The sequence below is a fragment of the Oncorhynchus masou genome, chromosome 11 (assembly GCF_036934945.1).
Source record: "Oncorhynchus masou masou isolate Uvic2021 chromosome 11, UVic_Omas_1.1, whole genome shotgun sequence".
In the NCBI taxonomy this organism is placed as follows: domain Eukaryota; kingdom Metazoa; phylum Chordata; class Actinopteri; order Salmoniformes; family Salmonidae; genus Oncorhynchus; species Oncorhynchus masou.
Window position 1 is genome coordinate 33,525,248 of NC_088222.1, and position 27,268 is coordinate 33,552,515.

Genomic DNA, 27,268 nt, shown 5'->3' on the forward strand with positions numbered 1-27,268 from the left:
TGTGTTGAAACATGTTGTTTGCAGAGTGCACAAGGAAGGAAAAAGGAGTGGAAATGGGGTTCTGTCCAAGTTTTGAAGACAATGTTGTTGTTTCCTTTATGTCGACAGTTACCTGCATAATGTCTTCCATCCACCACTGGTCCAGTATGAGTGTGTACTTCACTGTGTAGCCAGAACCCTGCTTTGTGTCAGCAGCAAGACACCGTGGCAGCCCAGCTCCAGCCGGGCACAACCTAAGGATCGCATAAAAATCACGAAAGAAAGAACAAAACACAAACACAATAATAACAACCTGGCCGTGAAGCAAAGCACTGGCTCTATTGGTCAATTACACTAGTGAGTGGAAAATCCAGGCTCAGTGTTTCTAATACGGTATGGGGGGGGGGGGTCATAGAAGCAGCCATTTCCTAATAAAGCCTTCAGAGTATTAACAAGGACCATACCGTAGTCTCTACTCAAACATCACTGGGACGCAATCCAGGTCTCCCAGATAAAGTGGTCTGAAACGGCCGGAGTTGTGGAAAACCCGTATCGACTGTAAAAAGGAGGAAATGAACCGTGACAGTGTTGCGTCGGTCGCTTCATGCATTCCCCCCAAACTACTGGAACACATGTGATGGCGGCGGAACCCAGTGATCAGACTCAGCAATGCACAGTTTCATGCGAGGTACAGCAATTCCCCACAGATGGTGGGGGAGCTGTCTTTGTGGTGGGTTCCGCTACATCTACTATGAAATGTTTACCACTTGCGCTGCTCTGCAACAACGTTTCACAACCATTGTCAGCTGTAGGGAGCTGATGCATGCGGTGCACATAGGTTGATTTTGAGTCGGCCCAGTAAATCATTCTCAACATGGATATATCCCCCCAGTCACACATGGAATGTATAAGATGCTAGACTGACAACCCATGAGCTCACCTTCAAAGCATTCAGTGACACAGACACAGAATGTTGACTGTCTTGCACAATGACGAGAGAGAGATTTTCCGGATGGATTCAACGCAAGTCAACCTGAGGATTTGACTTTTTACCGACACACAGTCACATGCCAAACGCTATTCCAGGGGGTAGGGTGGGGTCCCACAAATGTAACGTTTGGTAAAGACTGGGACTCTATATATTGCTGTTTGAGCCTATATGTTGTGCACTTGCCAGGTTTTTAAAGGGGCAGTTCAGTCAAAAACATGATTTCCTGTTTCCACACTATGAGGTCGAAAAAACACTGATAAGGCAAAAATTATGATAATGTTATTTTAGTGTTAGCTTTTTGGAGTGAAAAAAACACCTTGAATATCTGCCTAATCAGGTGGGATGGAGATTTTGGCCCACAGCATGACATCCTTATCTGATTATTCTGACCAATGACCAATCATGTTTTATTTAGAAAAGCCGTTAGAAAGCAGTTAGAAAAGCCAAGGCTAGCTTTTTCAAGCAGAAATTTGTTTCCTGCAACACTAACTCAAAAAAGTTCCGGGACACTGTAAAGTCCATGGAGAATAAGAACACCTCCTCCCAGCTGCCCACTGCACTGAAGATAGGAAACACTGTCACCACTGATAAATCCACCATAATTGAGAATTTCAATAAAGCATTTTTCTACGGCTGGCCACGCTTTCCACCTGGCTACTCCTACCCCGGTCAACAGCACTGCACCCCCCACAGCAACTCGCCCAAGCCTTCCCCATTTCTCCTTCTCCCAAATCCGTTCAGCTGATGTTCTGAAAGAGCTGCAAAATCTGGACCCCTACAAATCAGCCGGGCTAGACAATCTGGACCCTCTCTTTCTAAAATTATCTGCCGAAATTGTTGCCACGCCTATTACTAGCCTGTTCAACCTCTCTTTCGTGTCGTCTGAGATTCCCAAAGATTGGAAAGCAGCTGCGGTCATCCCCCTCTTCAAAGGGGAGGACACTCTTGACCCAAACTGCTACAGACCTATATCTATCCTACCATGCCTTTCTAAGGTCTTTGAAAGCCAAGTCAACAAACAGATTACCGACCATTTCGAATCTCACCATACCTTCTCTGCTATGCAATCTGGTTTCAGAGCTGGTCATGGGTGCACCTCAGCCACGCTCAAGGTCCTAAACCATATCTTAACCGCCATTGCTAAGAAACATTACTGTGCAGCCGTGTTCATTGATCTGGCCAAGGCTTTTGACTCTGTCAATCACCACATCCTCACCGGCAGACTCGTCAGCCTTGGTTTCTCAAATGATTGCCTTATCTGGTTCACCAACTACTTCTCTGATAGAGTTCAGTGTGTCAAATCAGAGGGTCTGCTGTCCGGACCTCTGGCAATCTCTATGGGGGTGCCACAGGGTTCAATTCTTGGACCGACTCCTTTCTCTGTATACATCAATGAGGTCGCTCTTGCTCCTGGTGAGTCTCTGATCCACCTCTACACAGACGACACCATTCTGTATACTTCTGGCCCTTCTTTGGACACTGTGTTTTCACCCCTCCAGGCAAGCTTCAATGCCATACAACTCTCCTTCCGTGGCCTCCAATTGCTCTTAGATACAAGTAAAACTAAATGCATGCTCTTCAACCGATCGCTACCCGCACCTGCCCGCCTGTCCAACATAACTACTCTGGACAGCTCTGACTTAGAATACGTGGACAACTACAAATATTTAGGTGTCTGGTTAGACTGTAAACTCTCCTTCCAGACCCATATCAAACATCTCCAATCCAAAGTTAAATCTAGAATTGGCTTCCTATTTCGCAACAAAGCATCCTTCACTCATGCTGCCAAACATACCCTTGTAAAACTGACCATCCTACCAATCCTCGACTTTGGCGATGTCATTTACAAAATAGCCTCCAATACCCTACTGAACGAATTGGATGCAGTCTATCACAGTGCAATCCGTTTTGTCACCAAAGCCCCATATACTACCCACCATTGCAACCTGTACGCTCTCGTTGGCTGGCCCTCGCTTCATACTCGTCGCCAAACCCACTGGCTCCATGTCATCTACAAGACAAAGGTAAAGTCCCCCCTTAACTCAGCTCGCTGGTCACCATAGCATCTCCCACCTGTAGCACACGCTCCAGCAGGTATATCTCTCTAGTCACCCCCAAAACCAATTCTTTCTTTGGCCGCCTCTCCTTCCAGTTCTCTGCTGCCATTGACTGGAACGAACTACAAAAATCTCTGAAACTGGAAACACTTATCTCCCTCACTAGCTCTAAGCACCAACTGTCAGAGCAGCTCACAGATTACTGCACCTGTACATAGCCCACCTATATTTTAGCCCAAACAACTACCTCTTTCCCTACTGTATTTAATTTTATTTATTTATTTTGCTCCTTTGCACCCCATTATTTTTATTTCTACTTTTCACATTCTTCCATTGCAAATCTACCATTCCAGTGTTTTACTTGCTATATTGTATTTACTTTGCCACCATGGCCTTTTTTTGCCTTTACCTCCCTTATCTCACCTCATTTGCTCACATCGTATATAGACTTGTTGATACTGTATTATTGACTGTATGTTTGTTTTACTCCATGTGTAACTCTGTGTCGTTGTATGTGTCGAACTGCTTTGCTTCATCTTGGCCAGGTCGCAATTGTAAATGAGAACTTGTTCTCAACTTGCCTACCTGGTTAAATAAAGGTGAAATTAAAAAAGTAAAACATTTTTTTTGCATATGTATCCTACTACTTTGAAGCGGGGAAGGCTCTAGAGTCTAGACAATCTTATCCGCCAAAATGTAAATATACAAAAGTATGTTGACCCCCCCTTCAAATTAGCGGATTCGGCTATTTCATACCCGTTGATGACAAGTGTATAAAATCGAACACACAGCCATGCCATCTCCATAGACAAACACTGGTATTAGAATGGTCTTACTGAAGAGCTCAGTTACTTTCAACTTGGCACCGTCATAGGATGCCACCTTTCCAACAAGTCAGTTTGTAAAATTTCTGCCCTGCTAGATATGTCCCGGTCAACTCTAAGTGCTGCTATTGTGAAGTTGAAACGTCTAGGAGCAACAGCGGCTCAGCAGCGAAGTGGTAGGCCACACATGCTCACAGAACCGGACCTCCGAGTGCTAAAGCGCATAAAAATTGTCCTCATTTGCACCACTCACTACCGAGTTCCAAACTGCCTCTGGAAGTAACGTCAGCACAATAACTGTTCTTCGGGAGCTTCATGAAATGGATTTCCATGACCGAGCAGCTGCGCAACAGCCTAGGATCACCATGAGCAATGCCATGCGTCTCATGGAGTGGTGTAAATCTCGCCGCCATTGGATTCTGGACCATTGGAAACGCCTTCTCTGGAGTGATGAATCACGCTTCCCCATTTGACAATCCGACAGACAAATCTGGGTTTGGCGGATGCCAGGAGAACGCTACATGCCCCAATGCATAGTGCCAACTGTAAAGTTTGGTGGAGGAGGAATAATGGTCTGGGGCTGTTGTTCATGGTTCGGGCCAGGCCCATTAGTTCCAGTGAAAGAACATCTTAATGCTACAGCCTACAATGACATTCTAGACAATTCTGTGCTTCCAACTTTGTGGCAACAATTTGGGAAAGGCCCTTTCCTGTTTCAGCATGACAATGAGGTCTAAACAGAAATGGTTTGCTGAGATCAGTGTGGAAAAACTTGACTGGCCTGCACAGAGCCCTGACCTCAACCCAATCGAACACCTTTGGGATGAATTGGAACGCCGACGGAGAGCCTGGCCTAATCGCCCAACATCAGTGCCCGACCTCACGATTGCTTGTGGCTGAATGGAAGCAAGTCCCTTAAGCGCAATGTTCCAACATCTACTGGAAAGCCTTCCCAGAAGAGTGGATGCTGTTATAGCAGCAAAGGGGGGAGGACCAACTCCATATTAATGCCCATGATCAATGAGCAGGTGTCCACATATTTTGGTCATGTAGTGTATGTAAATATATCTACATTTGTATCTACACACCCACGTGATCAGACTGAGAATTTCAAATGGCAAAAAGAGGCTCATAATAACTTTGGGGGTGCTTATATTAGTCCAGTTAAACACATTTCCATTACACATTTGGGTGTCTTTGCTATCCCAACTGCTCCTGAGATACCCGCGGGGAGTGTGGTCACGGCCAGGGTCCAGAGACAAATGTTTCACCTTGCTGGTTCGAATACTTGAGCCGACACCTTTTTGGTTACTGGCGCAATGCTCTACCAGCCGCCCAGGGAAAGAAGTTCTTTTCATGAAATAAACACACACAGTGATTTATTAGACATACGGTGATGATAAAACAAAACAAAATGTACAGACTGCATGGGGGATTTAAGAGGTTGATCCACGTCCATGTCTGAGATGAGAATTATCAGGCTCTCGACCCACACAGACACTCATATCCCTTTCTACTTGACAGTTACTACAGTACAGTAAAGTCAATCAAATGACACCATCCTCAACACTTCGTCCAGGATAGTATTTCACCTCTAAACCTGGCAGAGCGGACAGGCAGAAGTGAGGGAATGAAAATCAGATCTGATGTTGGAGCAACTCACACCACAGTAAAATGGTCACTGGCCTATAATTCTAAGAACCCCATGGAAATGTTACTTATCTGAACCCCTCATAGATCATTACAATCATAACAATACATGAAACAAACTGGGGGAAAAAGCATTCTCGATTTCAGTTTGGTTGCATAAAGAACAGAACACGATCATTTTGAAACATGTAACATTTTCTGGGTCTTTATACATACCGTACAGAACAAATAATGGTCCTGCTCTCTCATGCAAGTCATAACATGCACCCTTGACCTCCTTGGGTTTTCAGTCCAAGCTTATTTGAATTTGCAGTGTGTAGTTAGTCCCCCCCCCCCCCCATCTCTCTCTCGTTGTTGGACCAAGGCGGATGGAGGATGGCAGCAGTGCGGATAGCAACTAGCTAACAGGTTGCGGCAGCGGCAGTGAGTCCAAACCTCCCAAAGTGCAGTCATTTGAACCCAGCCACCTGTTGCAGTTAATTGCCCTGCTTAATACACTGGAGAGATCCCATTCCACATTCTCACAATGGAATGCAAATTGTTATATTTGGTGCTCAATGATTAAGGGGGGGGGGGAGAGGAGGGACTCACACAGGTCAGTGTGTGTGTGTGTGTGTGTGTGTGTGTGTGTGTGTGTGTGTGTGTCCTTCTCCCTCACAGTATCCTGAGCCATTACATACAGAGGGTCAGTATGTACACTGGGGCCTCACTCTAGTCCAGTCTGTTTGCATGCATCCTAGTTTCTCCATATGTATTGTGAGTTTGCAGGTCTTTCAAAACAACGGGATCAGAGGAACACAGTAACAAGGCTTCAGTCCAAATGGACATGACTTGATTGATCCAAAACATGGTTTTTACACAACAGACCACTGCAAACACGGTCTGTTCCCCACACAGAAACCTCTCAGTGACTTAACACCCTCAGACCATCTGAACTTCTGAGTTGGCCTGACACATTCTGGTGCTTTGTAGCTCAGTTGGTAGAGCATGGCACTTAACACCAGGGTAGTGGGTTCGATTCCCGTGACCACCCATAATTAAAATGTATACACGCATGACTAAGTCGCATTGGATACAAATGTCTGATAAATGACATATATTATATGTGTCAACATTACCTGGGCGATGTTCTTGTTGATCAGGTAGACTCCGTACTCAAACTGAAAACGCTCTCCTCGAGGGTAAAGTGGGAATCTGTGTGAGAAGAAGAGGAAGAGCGGTGATAATGAGTGTACAGTACTGGAGTAGGTGGTACTGGAGTAGGTGGTACCGGAGTAAGTGGTACCGGAGTAAGTGGTACCGGAGTAAGTGGTACACATGGGTTAGTCTGTGGGTAACAGCAGAGAGAAACCTAATCCTGATAGATTGAGGAGTTGAGAACGCAGAGGCCCTCCCTCCTCTAACATCAAAACAGTTCCTGGGCTCTTCAGAGAGACATCTACAACAGTAATAACAATACCACAGTTAGGGTTGAAAAAGGAGGGTATAGAACAAGAAACTTTGAAAGTTAACCAGTAAACTACCTGAATTTTTGTAACTTTCAAGGATTTAATTTAATTGATCACAAGACATCTACAGGCCCTTTTGGGTACTTCCGATTATCACAGGGGTATTTCTATCTCTCTGGCCATCTGTGTGTCCTTATCATATGTAAAATATAGAAAATATTCTATGGTTGACACATTTCTGCACCTATGTAACAATAAAACATTTTTATTTTGTTTTTTACTATGTCAATATGTCTTTGTTGTAAATGTATTGGCACCAAACTGGTGGTGGTTTTGAAAAAAAGTCAATCGTTGGAAGAGTTGCAGAGTTAATTGAAAATAATGCCATTGTTGATAAGATGCTTTTTGCATTAATTATGCAATTTTCTCTTGAACCATATGGTCTATCCAATAGAAAGTCATGGACAATATGGGCACATATATATTTTTAAAAAGTATACTAAATATGAATACATATTTTTGTTTAAGTCATTCAAGTATAATTTACCAACATTACCATAGATTACCTGTATTCCGGTAACTTTGGTAAATTACCGGTAGCTTTGCAACCCTAACGACAGTAAATAAAGTAATAACCAGACTTGTATATGAGGGTAATAACAAAATAGGAGTGCAATTTCACACATACCTCAAATGTATAACATATCTACATCGCCGATTGAAAATAGCTAGAATAAACCATGTGGTGCTTGAAATTGTTTTTTTCATTCCTTGTTGGTTTAACATTGACAGATTCACCAACAAGACTGCGTGCTGTGAAATAAATTGCTTCCCTGTTGTCACAGTCCAGGAATTACTGTAGTGTAGTCTGTATCTGTTGGGGTTTGGTAGATAAAACGTCTTAGCAGAAGCTGAGAGGGGAAACACTGAACTAAAATATCAGCCAAACCATCCAGGCTGCATACTGTAGGCCTATCAAACAGCCTGTACACCTGCTTTTACACTTCAGGGAACAAAGACAGACAGATGGAGAGGCTCGGTGGGAAAAACCCCATTCAGCATTCAGGTGCCAGTCAGATGTCTAGCTAGTAGGGCAGGCAGACACACAGTGCTGAAAACCCCTGGACGGAAGTGTTAATGTGGAGATGGAGAGACTGCCCCAGGCCAAGCCTGCTGATCCTCCTAGTGACGACAACGCTCTCCTCTCATCCCACTATGGCTCAAGTCTGCCTCATCATATGACAGTCCCCATCACTATGTGCTCATGTCTGCTCCCCAATGGAGAGGATGTACTGAAGAGATGTGCCCAGGGCAGGGTCTTACTCTGCTCCCACACGCACACACACAGAGCCCTGCTTGAGTTAAACGCGTACGACTACTGACTACTCCTCCACTGTCAGTTTCAGCAGTCAGTCAGGTCAGTAGGTACAAGTCAACATCCGGCCCTCCTCCCCCTTCCCCTCCTCCCCATCCCCTTCCTGTCAGTGGACATGGCTGAGCCCCTGAAGCCAGGACAGGTTGTACTGGTAATCCTGTGTTAGAAGAGACATGCCCTCTTCCCGCTAACTGACCCCCAGGTGCCAGGGGCCCAGAGCCGAGGAGCGAGGGGCCCAGGTCAAGAGTTTGGAGGTTCCTCTTGTCACACCACTGGTACTGTACATCACTGTTACAGGGCAAGGTGCATGAGGCAATGACTGTAGCCCCAACTGATACAGCCTAGCTACTGCAGCTCTGTTATCTATAATGGCCGATGTCCACCAGATGCATATGTGTTTGTTTTGCCGGATGTCTAGCCCGCATTTTCCATACTTGATGCACATGTGCTTCGCTGTTCAACGAGCTAAAAGCTAGCAAGCTGCAGTCTGCGTGTGTTCTTCTGTTTGTACCACGGCACGGTAAAGCAATGCACGAGTTGAAAATATTGAACGCATGCTGTACCCAGAACACACAGCAGCCTAGTGCGGCATCCCCAACGTAGCGTTGCGGACAGCACCATTAACAATGTTCCCGCCGGAACGCAAAGAGTTTGATGCATCTGGTGGACATGAGGTATAACGCTTTAACGCCTTAGTACAGACTGTAGTGCAGTTCTCCTCCATACACACAATTCATTCAGTTTCTTGTGAGGTGCATTACATAGAAACTCTTTACCAAATAAAGTAGACAAATAACACTGTTGGTTTCACAGACAGAGGGAAACACTATAGGCCACACAGCCTCAGACACTTGTTTCACTCCTACATACCCTGCCTAGTCAAACCCCAGAGGAAGCAGCATGCCAGAGGTCATATCTCATGACCAGGAAATAACTAACAGAGGGAGAAATAACACATCAAACACACACAGTCTCATAGCAGGCATTCCAACAATCACTTTCTCCCGACAACATATGATTAGTTTGCTGGTGAAGGGGGAAATCAGAGAGAGGCTGACACGCGCACATAAAGAAAAGCAAAGGAACACATGAAGATACATCGACGTGCACACGCCCTCACCCGCATGGTTTGCCGTCACGGTGAGGTGATTAATGAGTGCTGTCCAGTGTGTCTGAAATCACACTGAAGGGACTCCGGTTCACCAAACACCAGGAATTCCTCCCGGGAACGTCCAGTAAAGTTAAATATATTATTACACACCAGCAGGAGGGAGGGGAAGGGGAAGTCAGGGGTCCCAAAGAGATGTGGGGGGGGGGGTAGAGAGCTGACAGGAGAGGGATAGAGAGAGAGGGAGGATGGGAGTGAGAGAAGAGAGAATAGAGGGAGGGTGCAACATGTGAGAGTGAGAGAGACAGAGCAGTTATAGAAGAGACAGAAAAGAAGAGAGAGACAGGTGAGAGGGAATGACAGAGAGAGGGAAGGAGACAAAAAAGAGGGGGAGTTGGAGTGGAAAGCAGTCATTTTTACCAATGGGCTGGCCGGCCGCTCTTCTCTTGGCGTCTGTGCTGAAATGATCTGTTGCACAAGCTGGATGAACTGGATTACAATCGTCCTTGGAACAGCTCTCAGGCCCACGGGAGCCCTCCATCCATCCACAGACCAGAGCCAGAACACAGAATACACACATACATATATACATGCATACATACACACATACACTCGTTGCTCTCCTTTCTGGTTTCAATTATAATCTCTTTCTCGTCAGACAAACACACAAAGACATACATGCACACACACACCACAGCCTTCCGCTCCTCATCTGCATTAAAATAGATGTATTTCTATATTTCTATTACGACCATGTCCCGTCCCTCTCCCCACACCCCAACTCTGGCAGCTTTTTACACTCAATTGGCAAACTAAATATGACACTGACAAACAATGTCATCCACACTGACATCTACTTAATGTGATCAAAAACTCTCATTCCCTCCCTATCTCACACGCCAATCTGTGTGGAGGACCTGTCGTGTCTAAGCTGAGCTGTCTGCGAGTGTGCGGACGGCCGGGTAGAGATATGTAATTAATAAGGAGCGGTGTGGGGAACACTAGGTACGTCTTAAAAGCAGCTTCTAACAGAAAGCCCCTTCACTTTAAAGGGTTAGAGTATTTACACAGCCCTCGGTTTCATTAGCCCACCAGGCCTTTACCTCACAGACAACCCTAAAATACGATTGCAGGACGGGACCCTCGTAAAAAGGAGAAAATAAATAAATACTCTGAAGTGCAGAGGAAGCCAATAACATATATGGAATCATGTAGTTACCAAAGAAGTGTTCAACAAATCAAAATATATCTTATATTTGAGATTCTTAAAAGTAGCCACCCTTTACCTTGATGACAGCTTTGCACACGCTTGGCAGTCTCTCAACCAGCTTCACCTGGAATGCTTTTCCAACAGTCTTGAAGGAGTTTCCACATGTGCTGAGCACTTGTTGGGTGCTCTTCCTTCACTCGGCGATTTAACTCATCCCTAACCATCTCAATTGGGTTGAGATCGGGTGATTGTGGAGGCCAAGTCATCTAATGCAGCACTCCATCACTCTCCCTCTTGGTCAAATAGCCCTTACACAGCCTGGAGGCGTGTTGGGTCACCGTTCTGTTGAAAAACAAATGAGAGTCCCACTAAGCGCAAACCAGATGGGATGGCGTATCGCTGCAGAATGCTGTGGTAGCCATGCTGATTAAGTGTGCCTTGAATTCTAAATAAAATCTGACAGTGTCACCAGCAAAGCACCACCTCACCTCCTCCTCCATGCTTCACGGTGGGAACCACACATGCAGAGACCATCCGTTATCCTACTCTGCATCTCACAATGACACAGGGAATGGAACCAAAAATATCAAAAGAAAATATTTCCATTGGTCTAATGTCCATTGTTCGTGTTTCTTGGCACAAGCAAGTCTCTTCTTATTATTGGTGTTTTTTAGCAGTTGTTTCTTTGCAGCAATTCAACCATGAAGGCCTGATTGACGCAGTCTCCTCTGAACAGTTGATGTTGAGAAGCGTCTGTTACATGAACTCTGTGAAGCATTTATTGGGCTGTAATTTCTGAGGCTTGTAACTCTAATGAACTCATCCTCTGCAGCAGAGGTAACTCTTTTCCTTTCCTGTCACGGTCCTCATGAGAGCCAGTTTCATCATAGCGCTTGATGATTTTTGCAACTGCACTTGAAGAAACCTGCAAAATTCTTAATTTCCCGGATTAACCGACCTTGTCTTAAAGAATCTTCTTCCTTTTTTTTTCCAATTTTCACCTCAAATGACATACCCAAATCGAACTGCAAGTAGCTCAGGCCCTGAAGCAAGGACATGCATATTCTTGGTACCATTTCAAAGTTAACACTTTGAAGTACTCGAAGCGGCGAACAAGCGATTCGGTGGAATTCTCTCTGAGCCTCTTCACTGTGTCGTCCACCATGCTCGATGCTAGGTAAAAGGGCCGCTACATCGATCCAGACAAGAAACAGCATTTATGTGAAATGCTACATACACAGCTGGACAAGAGGGAAACGGACACAGTAACAGTGTGCACCAAGGAAGAGAGGCCATGGACAGAAAGAGCTGAAACTTCACTGCTTGATGTGTATGATGAAATCCTGGTTCAGACTGAACAAATTAACAACGTTCACATACACTAAGTTGACTGTGCTTTTAAACAGCTTGGAAAATTCCAGAAAATGATGTCAATTAGCCTATTAGAAGCTTCTTAAGCCCTGACATCATTTGATTCAATTGGAGGTGTACCTGTGGATGTACTTCAAGGCTTACCTTCAAACTCAGTGCCTCTTTGCTTGACATCATGGGAAAAAAGAAATCAGACCAAAAGACCTCAGAAAAAAATTGTAGACCTCCACAAGACTGGTTCATCCTTGGGAGCAATTTCCAAATGCCTGAAGGTACCACGTTCATCTGTACAAACAATAGTATGCAAGTATAAACACCAAGGGACCAGGGAGACGTCATACCGCTCAGGAAGGAGACGCGCTCTGTCTCCTAGAGATGAACGTACTTTTGTGCGAAAAGTGCAAATCAATCCCAGAACAGCCAAGGACCTTGTGAAGATGCTGGAGGAAAGAGGTACAAGATAATCTATATCCACAATAAAACAAGTCCTATATCGACATAACCTGAAAGGCCACTCAGCAAGGAAGAAGCCACTGCTCCAAAACCACCATAAAAAAATATTGTACTTTTTGGAGAAATGTCCTCTGGTCTGATGAAACAAAAATAGAACTGTTAGGCCATAATTACCATCATTATGTTTGTAGGAAAAAGGAGGATGCTTGCAAGCCCGAAGAACACCATCCCAATCATGAAGCACGGGGGTGGCAGCATCATGTTGTGGGGGTGCTTTGCTGCAGGAGGGTCAGGTGCACTTCACAAAATAGATGGCATCATGAGGCTGGAAATTATTTGGATATATTGAAGCAAGACATCAGTCAGGAAGTTAAAGCTTGGTCACAAATGGGTCTTCCAAATGGACAATGACGCCAAGCATACTTCCAAAGTTGTGGCAAAATGGCTTAAGGACAACAAAGTCCAGGTATTGGAGTGGCCATCACAAAGCCCTGACCTCAATCCTATAGAAAATGTGTGGGCAGAACTGAAAAAGCGTGTGCGAGCAAGGAGGCCTATAAACCTGACTCAGTTACACCAGCTCTGTAAGGAGGAATGGGCCAAAATTCACCCAACTTATTGTAGGAAGCTTGTGGATGGCTACCCGAAACGTTTGACCCAAGTTAAACAATTTAAAGGCAATACTAATTGAGTGTATGTAAACTTCTGACCCACTGGGAATGTGAGTATTCTACTATTATTCTGACATTTCACATTCTTAAAATAAAGTGGTGATTCTAACTGACCTAAGACAGGGAATTTTTACTAAGATTAAATGTCAGGAATTGTGAAAAACTGAGTTTAAATGTATTTGGCTAAGGTGTATGTATAAACTTCTGACTTCAACTGTATGTAAATGCCAACAAAATAACTTTTTGGTCAGTGTGGTGTGGATGGTGTGTTTAACCTTTATTTAAACTAAGCAAGTCAGTTAAGAACAAATTCTTATTTACAATGACGACCCGGACGGTGCAGGGCCAATTGTGCTCCGCCCTATGGGACTCCCAATCACAGCCGGATGTGATACAGACTGGATTCGAACCAGGGACTGTAGTGATGCCTCTTGCACTGAGATGCAGTGCCCTAGACAGCTGCGTCGGTTTGTGTGTGTGTTATCTATTTAACTTTACTAGACTGCTTAAAAGGCTGCTAAAATGTTAAATATCGGTTATCGGTATCGTCCAACAATGTCATATCGGTGCTTCCTTACTTTTTTGGTTACTAAATGTTCTGTTTGATGTCTTCACTCTTATTGTACGATGTAGAAAAACCCTTGAATGAGTAGGTGTCTCCAAACCTTTGACAGGTAATGTATATAATTACAAAATAAATATATTGGGGTTTGGAAATTAGGCAGATTTTACATTGATGGAACCCACAATCTTAATGCAATATTAAAACTGATCTACCCCTAAAAAATATATTTAATTGGGTCGGTTCCTTACTATATGTAATTCGTGAGATTTACTAGTTACCTGTCCAAAATTGTAATCAGTAACGCAACTTTTGTATTACCCCAAACTCACGAGAATAATCTGATTACTTTCAGTAACTTTTGGACTACTTTCCACTTAACGCTAGAAAAGCCTGGCCTCTTTGGACCTCCCTTCAGGCCAATGAGGAGTCATCTTGACTCAACATTCTAACATCTTATAAATATATTTAAATGTATGCTATCTGAATACACCAAATGTGCAAATCAACAGTTCTGGTTCACATAGTGGAGTTAGCCACTCGTAACCATTACTTACACTTAGCTATGTGCAGCCGGCTTGAAGAAAAGAAAAAACAAGAAAAAAAAATTCCCCAGAAGTTCCCTAGAATGTCTTTAATGTGCGATTTCAAACGCACCAGGACCATAAATGATGTGAGGCCTGCTTTTTAAAAAACACCTGCTGCCTCGCAACTGTCACGGCTAATGGCACCGGTTACTATATAAATCACAGTGGGCTGTAATTTCCAATATCTGAGAAATGATTACATTGAGCATATGTCAGTGAATGCTATTTTAATGACTGCTGCTCTACTCCACTTACATCTCGGGTAAGGAACCATCTTGGAGCAAACGCACTGCTGTAGAAATGTCTCCCTCCCTCGACTCAATACTGGTACACCGTGTATGTAGCCAAGTTATCTTACTCATTGGCATTTATTATTACTTTCTATTATTTCTCTGTTTTCTCTCTCTGCATTGTTGGGAAGGTCCCGTAAGTAAGCCTTTCACTGTTAGTCTACACCTGTTGTTAACAAAGCATGTGACAAATAAAAAAATGGATTCTCTCTCTCCCTGCCCTGCTCTCCCCCCCCCTCCTATTCGTTTAATTAGAACCAGAGAGTTGGACCCAGAGGACAGGATCTAAGCAGATTTCTCTATGGGGATAGCTAGGTGATCTCCCTCTGCAGAAGTGCCTCTTTATTTATCACAGGGAATCTAAACTTCCTCCCAGATGCTGACCTGAAGTGAAACGGACACATGGAACGGTATTTCGAATTTGTGTTCACAATCTTGTGGCAGGGAGTCACAGGCCATATACAGCTGACTACTCCCATGAGTCTTAATGTTAGAGAGAGAGGGGGAGAGACTGACTTTACTGCTAACTTCTTTAGAGGAAAAATGTACTTCCTACGACTGTGCTATGTGATTGTTAAGATGAACACACTAACTGAAAGTCGCTCTGGACAAGAGCGTCTGCTAAATGACTAAAATGTAGAGTGAGCCTTGGCCGCTATTGGCATTAAGACAACACAAGTCAGGCCAACAGTTACCCATCGATGAAAACGCAGTGTAAAATATAATGTTTTTTTTAATTTTACCTTTATTTTACTAGGCAAGTCAGTTAAGAACAAATTCTTATTTTCAATGACGGCCTAGGAACAGTGGGTTAACTGCCTGTTCAGGGGCAGAAAAACAGATTTGTACCTTGTCAGCTTGGGGATTTCAACTTGCAACCTTTCGGTTACTAGTCCAACGCTCTAACCACTAGGCTACCCTGCCGCCCCAGATGAATGTACAGATGAACCGAGCCAACGAAGCCACTCCTTTGAGTTAACGATCATAGTTATGGCTTTGAAAGGCGTTCAACTAAGGCAGATGTTTATTATTAACAGCTTTACATGAAAAAGACAAATTTGTCAATTGGTTGTTAAATGGGCTAAAAATAGAACGGAATGTATCCTAACGGCTGAGGCATTAACAGAGTGATGGTAGAGTAGAGTATAGGCTGGGTGGTGGGTGCCTGAGGCATCAGGGCATTGGACCACTGAGGATGGGGAGCAGCCTGGTCTCACTGGCCCACTCAGCTCATCTTCTTTGGATCACAGGGTAGCAGGGCCAGTCAACCACTTATGCAACTGACCCGTCTGGCACACCAGACAATCCTTCCCTTTCCCCTGGGCTATCCAAAACTCACTAACCCTTTACAGTACTTCCTATTATATTGTACTACATCTTTGAGGCGGAAAAAAAAAGAGTGTGAGAAAGTATTTGCGTGATTGGGTGTGTGTTGTATGAAAGTCTGCCCGTCTCTAGTCTGTGTCCTGTCATTGAGCAACTATTCTACCCCCTCCCTCCTCTCTCTCCTCTCCTGTCCCGTGGCTGCTATGTGAAACTGAGGGAGGTTCAGCCACCCCTTCCCCTGGTCCCACATGGTCCATGTTAAGGGACACGAAAGCATTGAAACCCCGTAACAATAACCTTCTTTTGAGCTGCAGGTCCTGCCGAGCCGAGGCCCTCTCTTAGAATCTCTCCCTCCCTCCATTCCCTGGCAGTCATAGTTCCACCCCAGCCGCACAACACTATACTTGAGCCACACATTGATGTGTCAATCCCTTCTTAGACGTTTTTCTTTCTTTCTTAAGCCTTCACTTTCATAACGAAACTCAGACCAAAAAAAAATGGATTCCCTCATAATAGTCCTAGTAAAAAGGCTGTATGAGGCAGCGCTTAGACTTTTAACGGCCGGGCTCTGGTCTCAATCATACAGTCAATGGACATCTGGATCGCATCTCCCCATTCTCCCCCATGCAATCAGACACACTAGAGCTATGGAGCTGATGCTGGGCTCGCCCTGCTGCTGCTCTCCACAATGTGGGTGCAACGTGTCGTTACAGCACATTACATTCTGAGAATGTTTTTAGGGGGTGAAAGCTTCCGAGATTCCAAATAATGGTGCGTTCAAGGTAGGCCTAGTGCCAACAAACAGGCAAAGTGGAGTCATCGCCGTTCACCACCTTTCCCTAAAAACTCCTTGCAGTCCCCGAGCTGCCCCATTCATTCATTCCACACTGACTGAGAGGTCTCTGGAGGGCACTCCAGTTCAGCTGTACACAGGTCTGCCTGCTCTTGCTGTAGCAAAATGGCCGCCTACATAAAAGCCAAGGTCATCATTATCCGAGACCGCAGGTCCACCGCAACTTGGAGTGGAATATAACAGCAATGCCCTCATTCTACAGGTCAGACACATTTATATATGGCTGGCACAGTCAGGAGAACCTAAATGGTTGTTAGACTCCAATTAACAAACACACACACACACACACACATCCAGGGATAGGAAAAACATGTCTTACTCGACTATATGATGAACTGTAGGTGGTGCTAAATTTTCACATTTTTAACTAGACTGGCAGGGTGCGATGTGAGATCCACCACACACCACATGTTTGGCCTCCACAGAGGAATCAGTCACACCCCAACTTCACAGTGGGGACACTCCGCTCCATCTAGCTGGGAACAAGCTGTGTTGAGACGTCACTAGCATCTGGAACACACCACTCATAGAGAGTAATACACAGAGAGAGAGAGAGAGCGTCACACACCACAAGAGCCAACTGGGGACCAGAGATGCTCAGTGAGTGGTGGACTAGTAATGTTTCCCAGACCCTCCAGGAGCATGGCCGGTGTGATGCCTGCATACCTGCTCCTCCATCATCATCACAACAGAGGGTTTCTATACGCGTGCCTTCAGCAATGATCCATCGCAAACCCACCTGCTAATTCTGCCATGCTTTAAAGTTACCGCTCAGGCACCACCTCACTCATCTCTATTCATTGCCCCTTTCCGACACTTTAATCACTCTATTTGTACACTCACAGCCTCAGACAGGTTACTTTCCATCTTCCCACACGTCGTTTGGCCCCGTGTGTAGGGCCCTCTGGGACCGGCAGGCTCATAAACATGGGGAGGGGGAGGTAGACGGGGTGAGATGTCAAAGTGAAAGGAGCGTTCGGCCCTGCTCAGGGACACCCGAGGGTGATGTGGTGGGGCTGTGAGGCCGGGCTGGGTCTTCCCTCCACCCCTCTGGTTTATTTTCTCTGATGGGCCTGGTGTAAATATCCTGCTTTAAAGCCCTGGGAATGGGAATGCGTACAGTGCAGTCAGGCCCTCGACAGAGGTAGACGTAGTGGGAGAGTAGAGCTGGATGGATAGCGGGGGAGGAGAGACCCCCAGTGAGCCCCTCCAGCTGCCATGATGACATCACTCAGAGGAGCAGAAGAAGAGATAAGTTGCTGCCAGCTGCAGTGGTCTCTGACACTGCCACGCACTCTCACCATCTGCCTGTTTACGTTCAATGGTTTGGATGTATGCCATATGGATGCGTGTGTGGAGGAATGTATGTATTTGTTGACATGACTTCCCCTGTGTCTGACTAACACAATGATGGGCAGTATCCATATGTGTGTGTGTGAGAAAGTACGAGAGAAAGAGAGGAGAGATAAACACACTGGGAACATCTCACCCTGACAGGGCGATACAGTTTCAGCCCAGAACAGCCAACAGAGTTAGATGAAGCATTGGTCAGGGCTTACTGGGTTACTGAGGTACTAATCGGGGTCCAAGAGACTTGCTGCCTGTCTAAGGAACTGTTACTTACTATGAGTTAATAAAGGGGTCTCAGGTCTGGCCCTTCTCTCTTTCTTATTCATTCATTGACTATAACAAGGCTGCATGCATTAGCGTTTCAAAGGCCAGTCTGCCTGCTACCCCCTCAACAGCACAGAGCAGAAAACACACTGCCACACTCGACCCATCTCACTCTGGCCGTTAACATCCACTAACACGGGACTCACAGCTGCTCCTTATACAGGAGGCCTCGTAAAGGGGAACATCACACATCGTATAATATTGTGTGTCTATGAAACACTGGCGATCTCCATCTGCTACAAGCAAAGGATATCACTCAATGGGATATGAGGGGTGAAACCAAAGCATTTAGCTGATATAACAGGTGAGAGCCTCCCTGTCACGGTGAAGAGACTAGAGGCAGTTAAATGTGAGCAAGCTGTGCAGAACCAGAGATCACAGGTTACAACTGTACTGTATGTAGCGTGGCAAGAAGCAATCCAGACAGACTTTTTACCTTCTTAGCAGTTGGCACTTACATTTATTATTAATCAATCTAACACTAAAGGGATCAAAAATGCCCACATCCTTATCATACCCATCACTACAGTGTCTGATTATACCTATTTTCAAAGTGTCTTTGGGTTTTAGAAAATCCTATAAATTATTAATTTTGATACCCATTCTTTATTTTTCTTGATTGAGGGGGGAATGTACAGGAATGTGCACGGAATGTTCAGGAATATAAAATCATATACGACCTGGGAGCATGTGTGCATTCCCAAACATGCAATTATCACAAGGCAACAGGAGTTTTGGTAGAAGCTTGATGCATAGTTACCGGATCCAAACAGATCAAAATAATAATTTTAATAAATTGTCCTTACACTGTAATTGTTGTGCCCAGTACACTAAAAATTGGATTTAAACAAGCAGGCTGGTACAGCCCCAAGGCGAGGCCCCAAGAGTGTTATCCTCTCCTTGTGTCCATGGCAACAATATTATCATACATATCCCTACATCTTAAATACCTCTCTCCATTCATGTACATCTGTCTAAATACAGTGTTGATAGAACAGTGCCTAGGTTAGCCCCCGGGGTACAAAATTAATACTGTCTACTACACAGGCCAGGGTGGGTAGAACACACTGGCTGCTTTAGAGGGATTTCCAACAATTTGCTTGGTCATTATGAAAAATAATACCGTCTACTGTCTGGGGTTTATGGAATGGTAAAGAGGAGGACTGTAAAAAAAAGACCTGTGGGTGAACCTCACACGATTTGATATGCTGCAGTACAGTGGGCTTAACCTGTCCAAACAGATCTGGATTGGAGGAAGGGTTGTTGTGTGATAGGTCACATGCTTCCCTCTGATCCTCACTTTCATGGGTGACTAGGAATCCTCTGCACAAACTAACTACTGTACAGTAAACTAGAGAACACACACGTTGACCTTATTTGGCTCTTCTTATGACTAGGATCACCATGAGCTCTCCAGTCGTTGAACTTTAGAGTTTCTCTCTACTCTACCGCTAAATCGTTGGCTACCAGGAATCCTTGGCATCCATCACCTGGTTACAGCAGGCTTAGCTACTGTCATTGTGTGGCCCCTGTAAGCCCTTTCTTATGACCAGAAACACGGTATATGGTCTCCCAAGGTCTATTATTTTGATCATTATATAACAGAGTTACTCTATTGGAGTAGTGACGTGGTGGCTAATCATCACAAAGGAAATTCAACCTGTACTGTTGTACAGTAACAATTTAAAAAAATGTATATCTACCAAAACAAATAAAAAGACAGAAAATAACCAGTGTAGGGTCCTTACTCTCGCTCCTTCTCACTGAGCTTGTCTGTGATGGTGTCCTTGATGGAGGAGCGGGAGCCTTTGTGGATGACAGGATACCTGAGAGGGATCTGCAGGAAGCAACTGATCATCAGTACCAAGTGGGCCGTGTAACCCAGGGCAACCGCAACGCTCCCATCATCCTTCGCTGCAGGACAAAACACAACACAGAGGTCAGTCAGTCTCTGTTGGACAGGTTTACTGTGAAATGGTCTCACTGTTTCTTACTTTATAAACTCTTTGTTGAACGGATCTGACAATGAAATGCCATGCCTGTTAATCACTTCAATGGCTGTGTTTTAATGGGTTATTAATGCAACACATTGTAATGCTTCGACTAGAAACTAAAGTTGGTCAAAACGGCAACAAAGAGCTAAACAGTCTCAGTGTTTCAGCATTTCTTTAGCGCTTCATGAAGCTCCACTTGAAAGCAACAGTCTGACTGCTATACTCATGTATTTCATACGTGTTTCATATAAGTTCATTACACTGAAATAAAAGATCAAATCGTAACGTGGTAATATAATAAAGACGTCACAAACTGGAAAAAACTTTGGTAACCAAGTAATCACAGCGATGAAGAGCAGGCACATTTACATGGGCAAAGTGTTTTGGAAATGATATAGAGTGGGATTTGGCGACGGAACACGCAAGAAAACGTCAACTGCTGTAGAATACCTAATTTACTTAAAATACTTAATTTATTTCAGAAATGTGCGTGAAAAGCAAAAGCGTCACGTAAAACTATCCCTGCTGGGCTCAATTGCATTTTAGGGGAAAATTAGACGGTTACGGTTTCATTAACATTTCTGAGTAGAAAACAGGTCCACCACCTCGCTGGAGTAAAGGAACTGCTTTCTTTCACAGCACATTAAGTTGTTTCAAGTTCTCAACTGCCGAGCAACAGGACATTGCTCTGGGCAAAGTGCTTATACTTTCCAAATCCCCAAATCATAGTGCTTTTGTCTTAATGCTTTGGAATAACAGACCGCTGCCTCAGTAAATAGTTGACTAGGAGCGCTTTGGTGTATAACTAGACGACCCTGAATTATACCATTTTTGTGTCTGCACCTCTGATACCAGCAGAGGCCATGAAGCTGACTACCTTTTATAATGCCAATACCTTCCATAAAACTAGTTCTATCCAACAGGAATGTCAGATAAAGGAATCATAAGTATAACTGACATGTACTGGGACAAATGGAGAACCTTTTAAATCCAAAGTCAAGTATCCTCAGATGAGGGCTGAGTTACCTCCGAGAGAGAGAAAGCACTGGGGGGCTTGTTTCCAACCCATGACCCCTTCTTCTTAGCAGCCCCTACCCTCACCAGCCTCCCCTCCCTTCTCCTCCAGTCTCTCATCCAAACTATCCTCTCTCTTCTCTCCCCTCACCTTATCCAACCTCTCCCATCTCCTGTCCCCAGTCTCCTCCAGCGTCACCCCTCTACCTTCTCCCCTCAGTCTCCCCAGGCAGGGCAGGTTGGATTAGGCTGTGCAGCAGCCCTGACCCCAGTGGCCCACTAATCTACCACATCCTACCCTGCAGACAGCCCTCTCCTGTCTGTGACCCAGCAACAACACAGTTTCAGACATGATCAGCTTAATTCTGGGCTGGCCCAGCTCTCAGGTAGGGCCCCACAGAAATCAGAGCAGGGGTGAAGTGTCAAAGGTCAGGCCTCTATGATGGGGTAGTTTCAGGCTGGGCTGTATAGGTGTAGTGGTTAAGGTGGTGTTAGACAGGAACGTCCTACCAGGTAGACCCTCCTCCTCACCTCCTATAGGCCTCTGTCCCTCTCACTCTCTGTTCTACTACACAGCCACACCACATGCAAGGAGAGGGATGGGAGGACAGGACAGGTTGGAGGGAGGTTGTGAGTGGGTTAGGACTCCCCCTGTAGGCCTCTCCATCTCCTACTGTGATGCCACAGCACATGCCTCAGGGTTTACTCACTAGATATCTACCACCCCCACGGGGTGAGACAGCCGCACACCTCCACAGGGGATGGGAATCCACTCACCGCTGCAAATACAACCGACATCAGGATGAGGAAGAGGCTGCTGCAGCCAAGGAAATGGGGGGCTGGAGATCGAGGCAGCGTTGGGGTAGGTCGGGGGATAGCAATGGAGGGGTATTAAAAGAAGGCACACTGGTGAAACCTGGCTCTCATTAGTCCCCCTGCCTCAACCCCCTCAACTCCATTTCCCCCTCCATCATGTCTTTGAAGTCATGCTTCCCTGGCTGAGAAAGCCAGATCAGATTATCCACAACACATACTGTGCGACATAGAGGGAATTAGATGAATAACACTTTCCAAATGTAAGCCCCTCTTGAATCATCATCTTATTCAGACCTTTGCCGTGTAAACGAGCACAAACACAATACCAAATCCTCATCTGCTGCCTTTAAAACACACACAGTACATGAGACAGACTTACGACATACAGTACTTTGCGGGTTATACTACTCAGTATTCATAAATACACAGAAATGGTGGGCTGAACTTACAGACCAGCAGAGTGGTGTGACAAACTCAGAGAGAGAGTCCCTTTATCAGTCTCATCCCTCTCACCCATGGGTCCGGTCCTTATAAAGTAGCTGGGCAGCAGAATTCACAGACTCCAGAGGTCAAATACACAGGAAGCAATTTCCACATTCTTGGATGATGGGGAGCACTCTGTGGGTCCTGGGCCTGCTTCCATTAACAAAAGGTTGCTACCAGGGAGTATGGTGAAGCCTTTCCAGTGTAACTACTCTGACTCTGCATCAAGGTATTACATCTAGCCCATACAACACATATGTCTTGCACAGAGTTTCCTCCAACAGCCACTACTTCTAAAACACTTGTCATTGTACCTCAGAGCAGATATTGTTCTGTGTCCCAAATTGCACTCTATCCCCATTCCCTATATACTGTAGTGCCCCCCAAAAACTATAGTGCACAATACATAGGGAATAGGGTGCCATTTGGGACTCAACTATAGAGTCCCAATTACAGGAGAGGATCAGTCAGAGCATCGGCTTAAAGGGATCCGCTGATATCACACAAACCTCATACCGAGTACAGGCTCACATTTACTACATGTGGATGGTGATGTGGAACCAAAAGAGAGGTCAGAGGTTTTAACCTTCAATAAAAGGAAGCAGATGCACCCTGCTCTATGAGTGTCTCTGTGTCACTCCAAACCCCTCCTTTTCCCGTTGAAATAGATGTTACCTTGGAAATCCTCCGAGTTGGGCAGCTTCACTCCACAGATGACATAATCGGATTGATTCGCCTGCAGGGAAATTAAACACGTTTTATGAGAATGAGAATCCAAGAACCAACAATGCCATATTCAGAAATCAACAGAGAAAACAGAGAGAGAGGAAAGGGAAAAGCTTCGGGAGCAAAAAGGGCCTCCTTAGAAATGGTATTTTAATGACCACTGAGTATTTAAGCTGTTCAGCTCCGTCGCAGAACATTTCAGATTGAAACTTTAACCGATTTCAAAACACAGGGAATGTAAGTGGTTGGCCACTCCAAAGACTAATAAGGGCTGAGAAAACATTTCTCCCCAAGCTTTTCTCACTCAAGGTTCTCTCTCTTGTTCGCCATCGTTGTCATGCCATATAGCTGACTACAGCCAATAGTGTATAGTATATTGACCAGGCTCATTTCTAGCATTACTCAGGAGGAGGTTACTCACGGCCGTGGTGACCACGTCGATGGGGTAGATGTAGGACAGCTCAGAGAGGAGCTGACGACAGCGGAAGGTGAGCTGAGCGTTGGACTTGAGGAACAGCTCTCTGGGGAGACAGACACAGAGACAGTCACTTGATGACTCAGTCAGACTCACTGCCTTACTGAGCAACACAAAGAGGACAGTAACAGAGGAGGAGGAAGAGAACAGAGGGAGGACTGGTGATAGAAAAGAGATGCAACTGGATCAAATAGACAGGGATATAGAGAGGCAGGAGGATAGAAAGGGGGAAATGACAGAAAATGGGTATAAGGGAACGATGAGGAGGTGATGAAGAGGGAAGGGGGGATGGGGAGAGAGAGGGAGAAGGTACTGTACAATACAGTATGATACACTGAGTGTATGAAACATGAGGAACACAAGCTCTTTCCATGACATAGACTGACCAGGTGAAAGCTACAATATGATCCCTTATTGTCACTTGTTAAATCCCCTTCAAATCAGTGTAGATGAACGGGAGGAGACAGGTTCATTATGGATTTTTAAGCCTTAACACAACTGAGACATGGATTGTGTACAGTATGTGTGACACTCAGAGGCTGAATGGGCAAGACAAAAGATGTAAGTGCCTTTGAACAGGGTATGGTAGTAGGTGCCAGGTACACCGGTTAAAGTGTGTCAAAACTGCAACGCTGCTGGGTTTTCCCGTGTGTTTTAAAAATAGTCCACCACTCAAAGGACATCCAGCCAACTTGACAACTGCGGGAAGCATTGGAGTCAACATGGGCCAGCATCCCTGTGGAACGCTTGACACCTTGCAGAGTCCACACCCCGACGAACTGAGGCTGTTCAAGGGCGAAAGAGCAACTCAAGGAAGGTGTCCTTAATGTTTGGTATACTCAGTCTATATGAATAATATGAGAGAGAAAAACAACAAGAGTGTGGATGGGGAAAGATGTGAGGCGAGACCTGACATCTCAGTAAAGGGAGGGAGGGAGAGAATAAGGGTGCAGGTAGGGGGATAGGGAGGTGGAGTGAGGGAGTGATGGAGGGTAGCTAGGGTGTCAGTTAGTTGTGAGGGGTGACGGTGCCTTAATTGGAAACTGAGGTTGAAGAGAACAGCAAGGGTGTGTTTGTCTTGGCCCAGACCTGGATGAGGAGACCTAATGGCTCAGCTCTGAATCATCTCCACAGTAATTGTAATAGCAACTCAATTATCATAACTGCCAAATTACCAGCCACGCTTTCCCCCCCCGGGACAGGTCCAAAAATCACCACAGGCCCCTTAGACCAGCCCTGGGCTGTTCCATTAGCAGACTTGGCGGGGGGGACAACCCATGAGCCTGACCTGCCAAGGTGAGAAGAGGAAACGTCTGGAATAATGTTTGCTTTCTTCTGTCCACCTCTTGACAGCTACTGGAGTCTGACTTCAGACAAGTCCGAGAACTCAAAAGTGTGTGTGTGTAAATATATACAGTATGGCCTATGTGTACATTGTGTGTGAGAACATGTGTGACTGCGTGTCTCCCCCATTCAACAATTTAAACCAGCACTTGGGGAGTAGAGTTTTGTGGATAATGGCCCATCAATTCAGACAGATGAAAAGGTGTTGGGAGAAAATGATCATTGGATATGAACAGCCTTTCCTCCATGCTCCTCGTCACCCCATTCTGCTCTGCCTGTGGTCGGCCTCCTGCCTTGGCCCTCACCATTACACAGTTGAAAATCCCTGGTCTTACTGTAGATTCAGAAGATCCAGATGATTACCATGTTAATCATTTGATCCTTCCTTCATAGAAACCTCACATCTCAGTCCAGCAGACTCTCTCTTATCTGTTCTGGTTCAGCCCAGATGCAAGACCTTCAATTCCCACATCAAACCCAAACCATCAAAGACAGACACATTTCCAGAAACCTGGTTATTACACGAACTCAGCAACTCTCCCTAACAAACACTTCTTTTTGCCCAATGAACTTTAAATACACTTTTTTTCCAGGGGTGGACGTTAGGCAGATGCATGAGTGTCAAAATACATTTCCTTGGTTACATGATGCGTTGGTGGGTTTCTTTGCCCGGCCAGCTATAACTAGTGTGTTTACTGTAGCAGTGCTGTTGCTTCTGCTCTGCCTTGGCCCCATCACTGCCAGGTACCCAGCCAAACAAACTCTGTATCCAGGGTGCACCCCTGCAGGCCAAGGCAAACACATCAGACTGGTCTTTGACACAATCTGCTTATTCTCTCTAGGGCTAAAAACACAAATAGGCAGCGCCGAGCCAACACCCCCTCTTTGTAAGCAGAATGTAATCTCCCCACAGCATTTAGAACAATTGACAGCATATTAGAACACACCATTCTGTGGGGCCTAGGTAATTTCTAGCAGATGGCGCGGTGAACCAACGGGATGGAGCGCGGGTGCGAGTGTGTGCATGGATAAATAAATGCTTCAATTACAGGTTGACACGTACCTTTTGGCAGTGCATTCTTTATGTTGCTCTGTTAACGACTCCCTCTCCATCCCCAGACTGTGGTGTTTGGTGGAGAACACTTCCTCTAGGGAGAGATAAGGGGGATATGAGAGAGAGAGAGAGATAAGGGGGATATGAGAGAGAGAAAGAGATAAGGGGGATATGAGAGAGAGAGAGAGAGAGAGAGAGAGAGAGAGAGAGAGAGAGAGAGAAAGAGATAAGGGGGATATGAGCGAGAGAGAGAGAAAGAGATAAGGGGCATATGAGAGAGAGAGAGAGAGAGATAAGGGGGATATGCGAGAGAGAGAGAGAAAAGAGAGAGAGAGAGGGGGAATATGAGAGAGAGAGAGAGAGAGAGAGAGATAAGGGGGATATGAGAGAGAGCGAGAGAGAGAGAGGGGGGAATATGAGAGAGAGAGAGAGAGAGAGAGAGATAAGGGGGATATGAGAGAGAGAGAGAGAGAAAGAGAGAGAGAGGAGAGGGGGGGGGATATGAGAAGACAGAGAGATGGAAAGAAAGGGAGAGATGAATATGACCGAGAAAGAGAGTGATAGCGAGAGATGTGAAAGTAAGAGGGAGAGAGAGAAAGAAAGAGAAAGGGAGGTGGTAAATTATCAGGTGTGTTCTGTTCTGGTAAATTACCAGGTGTGTTCTGTTCTGTTAAATTTACACAGGTGTGTCCTGTTCTGTTAAATTTACACAGGTGTGTCCTGTCCTGTTAAATTTACACAGGTGTGTCCCTGTTCTGTTAAATTTACACAGGTGTGTTCTGTCCTGTTAAATTTACACAGGTGTGTTCTGTCCTGTTAAATTTACACAGGTGTGTTCTGTCCTGTTAAATTTACACAGGTGTGTCCTGTTCTGTTAAATTTACACAGGTGTGTTCTGTCCTGTGAAATTTACACAGGTGTGTTCTGTCCTGT

The 27,268-nt window shown here is 45.2% G+C and overlaps 1 protein-coding gene across 1 annotated transcript in view; it reads right to left on the reverse strand.

Moving 5' to 3' along the window:
• Window positions 1-27,268, reverse strand: part of LOC135548568 (UV radiation resistance-associated gene protein-like) — a 165,113-nt gene that overhangs the window by 54,226 nt on the left and 83,619 nt on the right. Inside the window, exons 9-13 of the mRNA XM_064978312.1 lie at window positions 26,345-26,429; window positions 23,884-23,983; window positions 23,412-23,472; window positions 20,178-20,343; window positions 6,620-6,695 (exon numbers count right to left, since the gene is read on the reverse strand). Of these exons, the coding sequence (XP_064834384.1) occupies window positions 6,620-6,695; window positions 20,178-20,343; window positions 23,412-23,472; window positions 23,884-23,983; window positions 26,345-26,429 (488 nt within the window). The remainder of the gene's footprint in view (window positions 1-6,619; window positions 6,696-20,177; window positions 20,344-23,411; window positions 23,473-23,883; window positions 23,984-26,344; window positions 26,430-27,268) is intronic.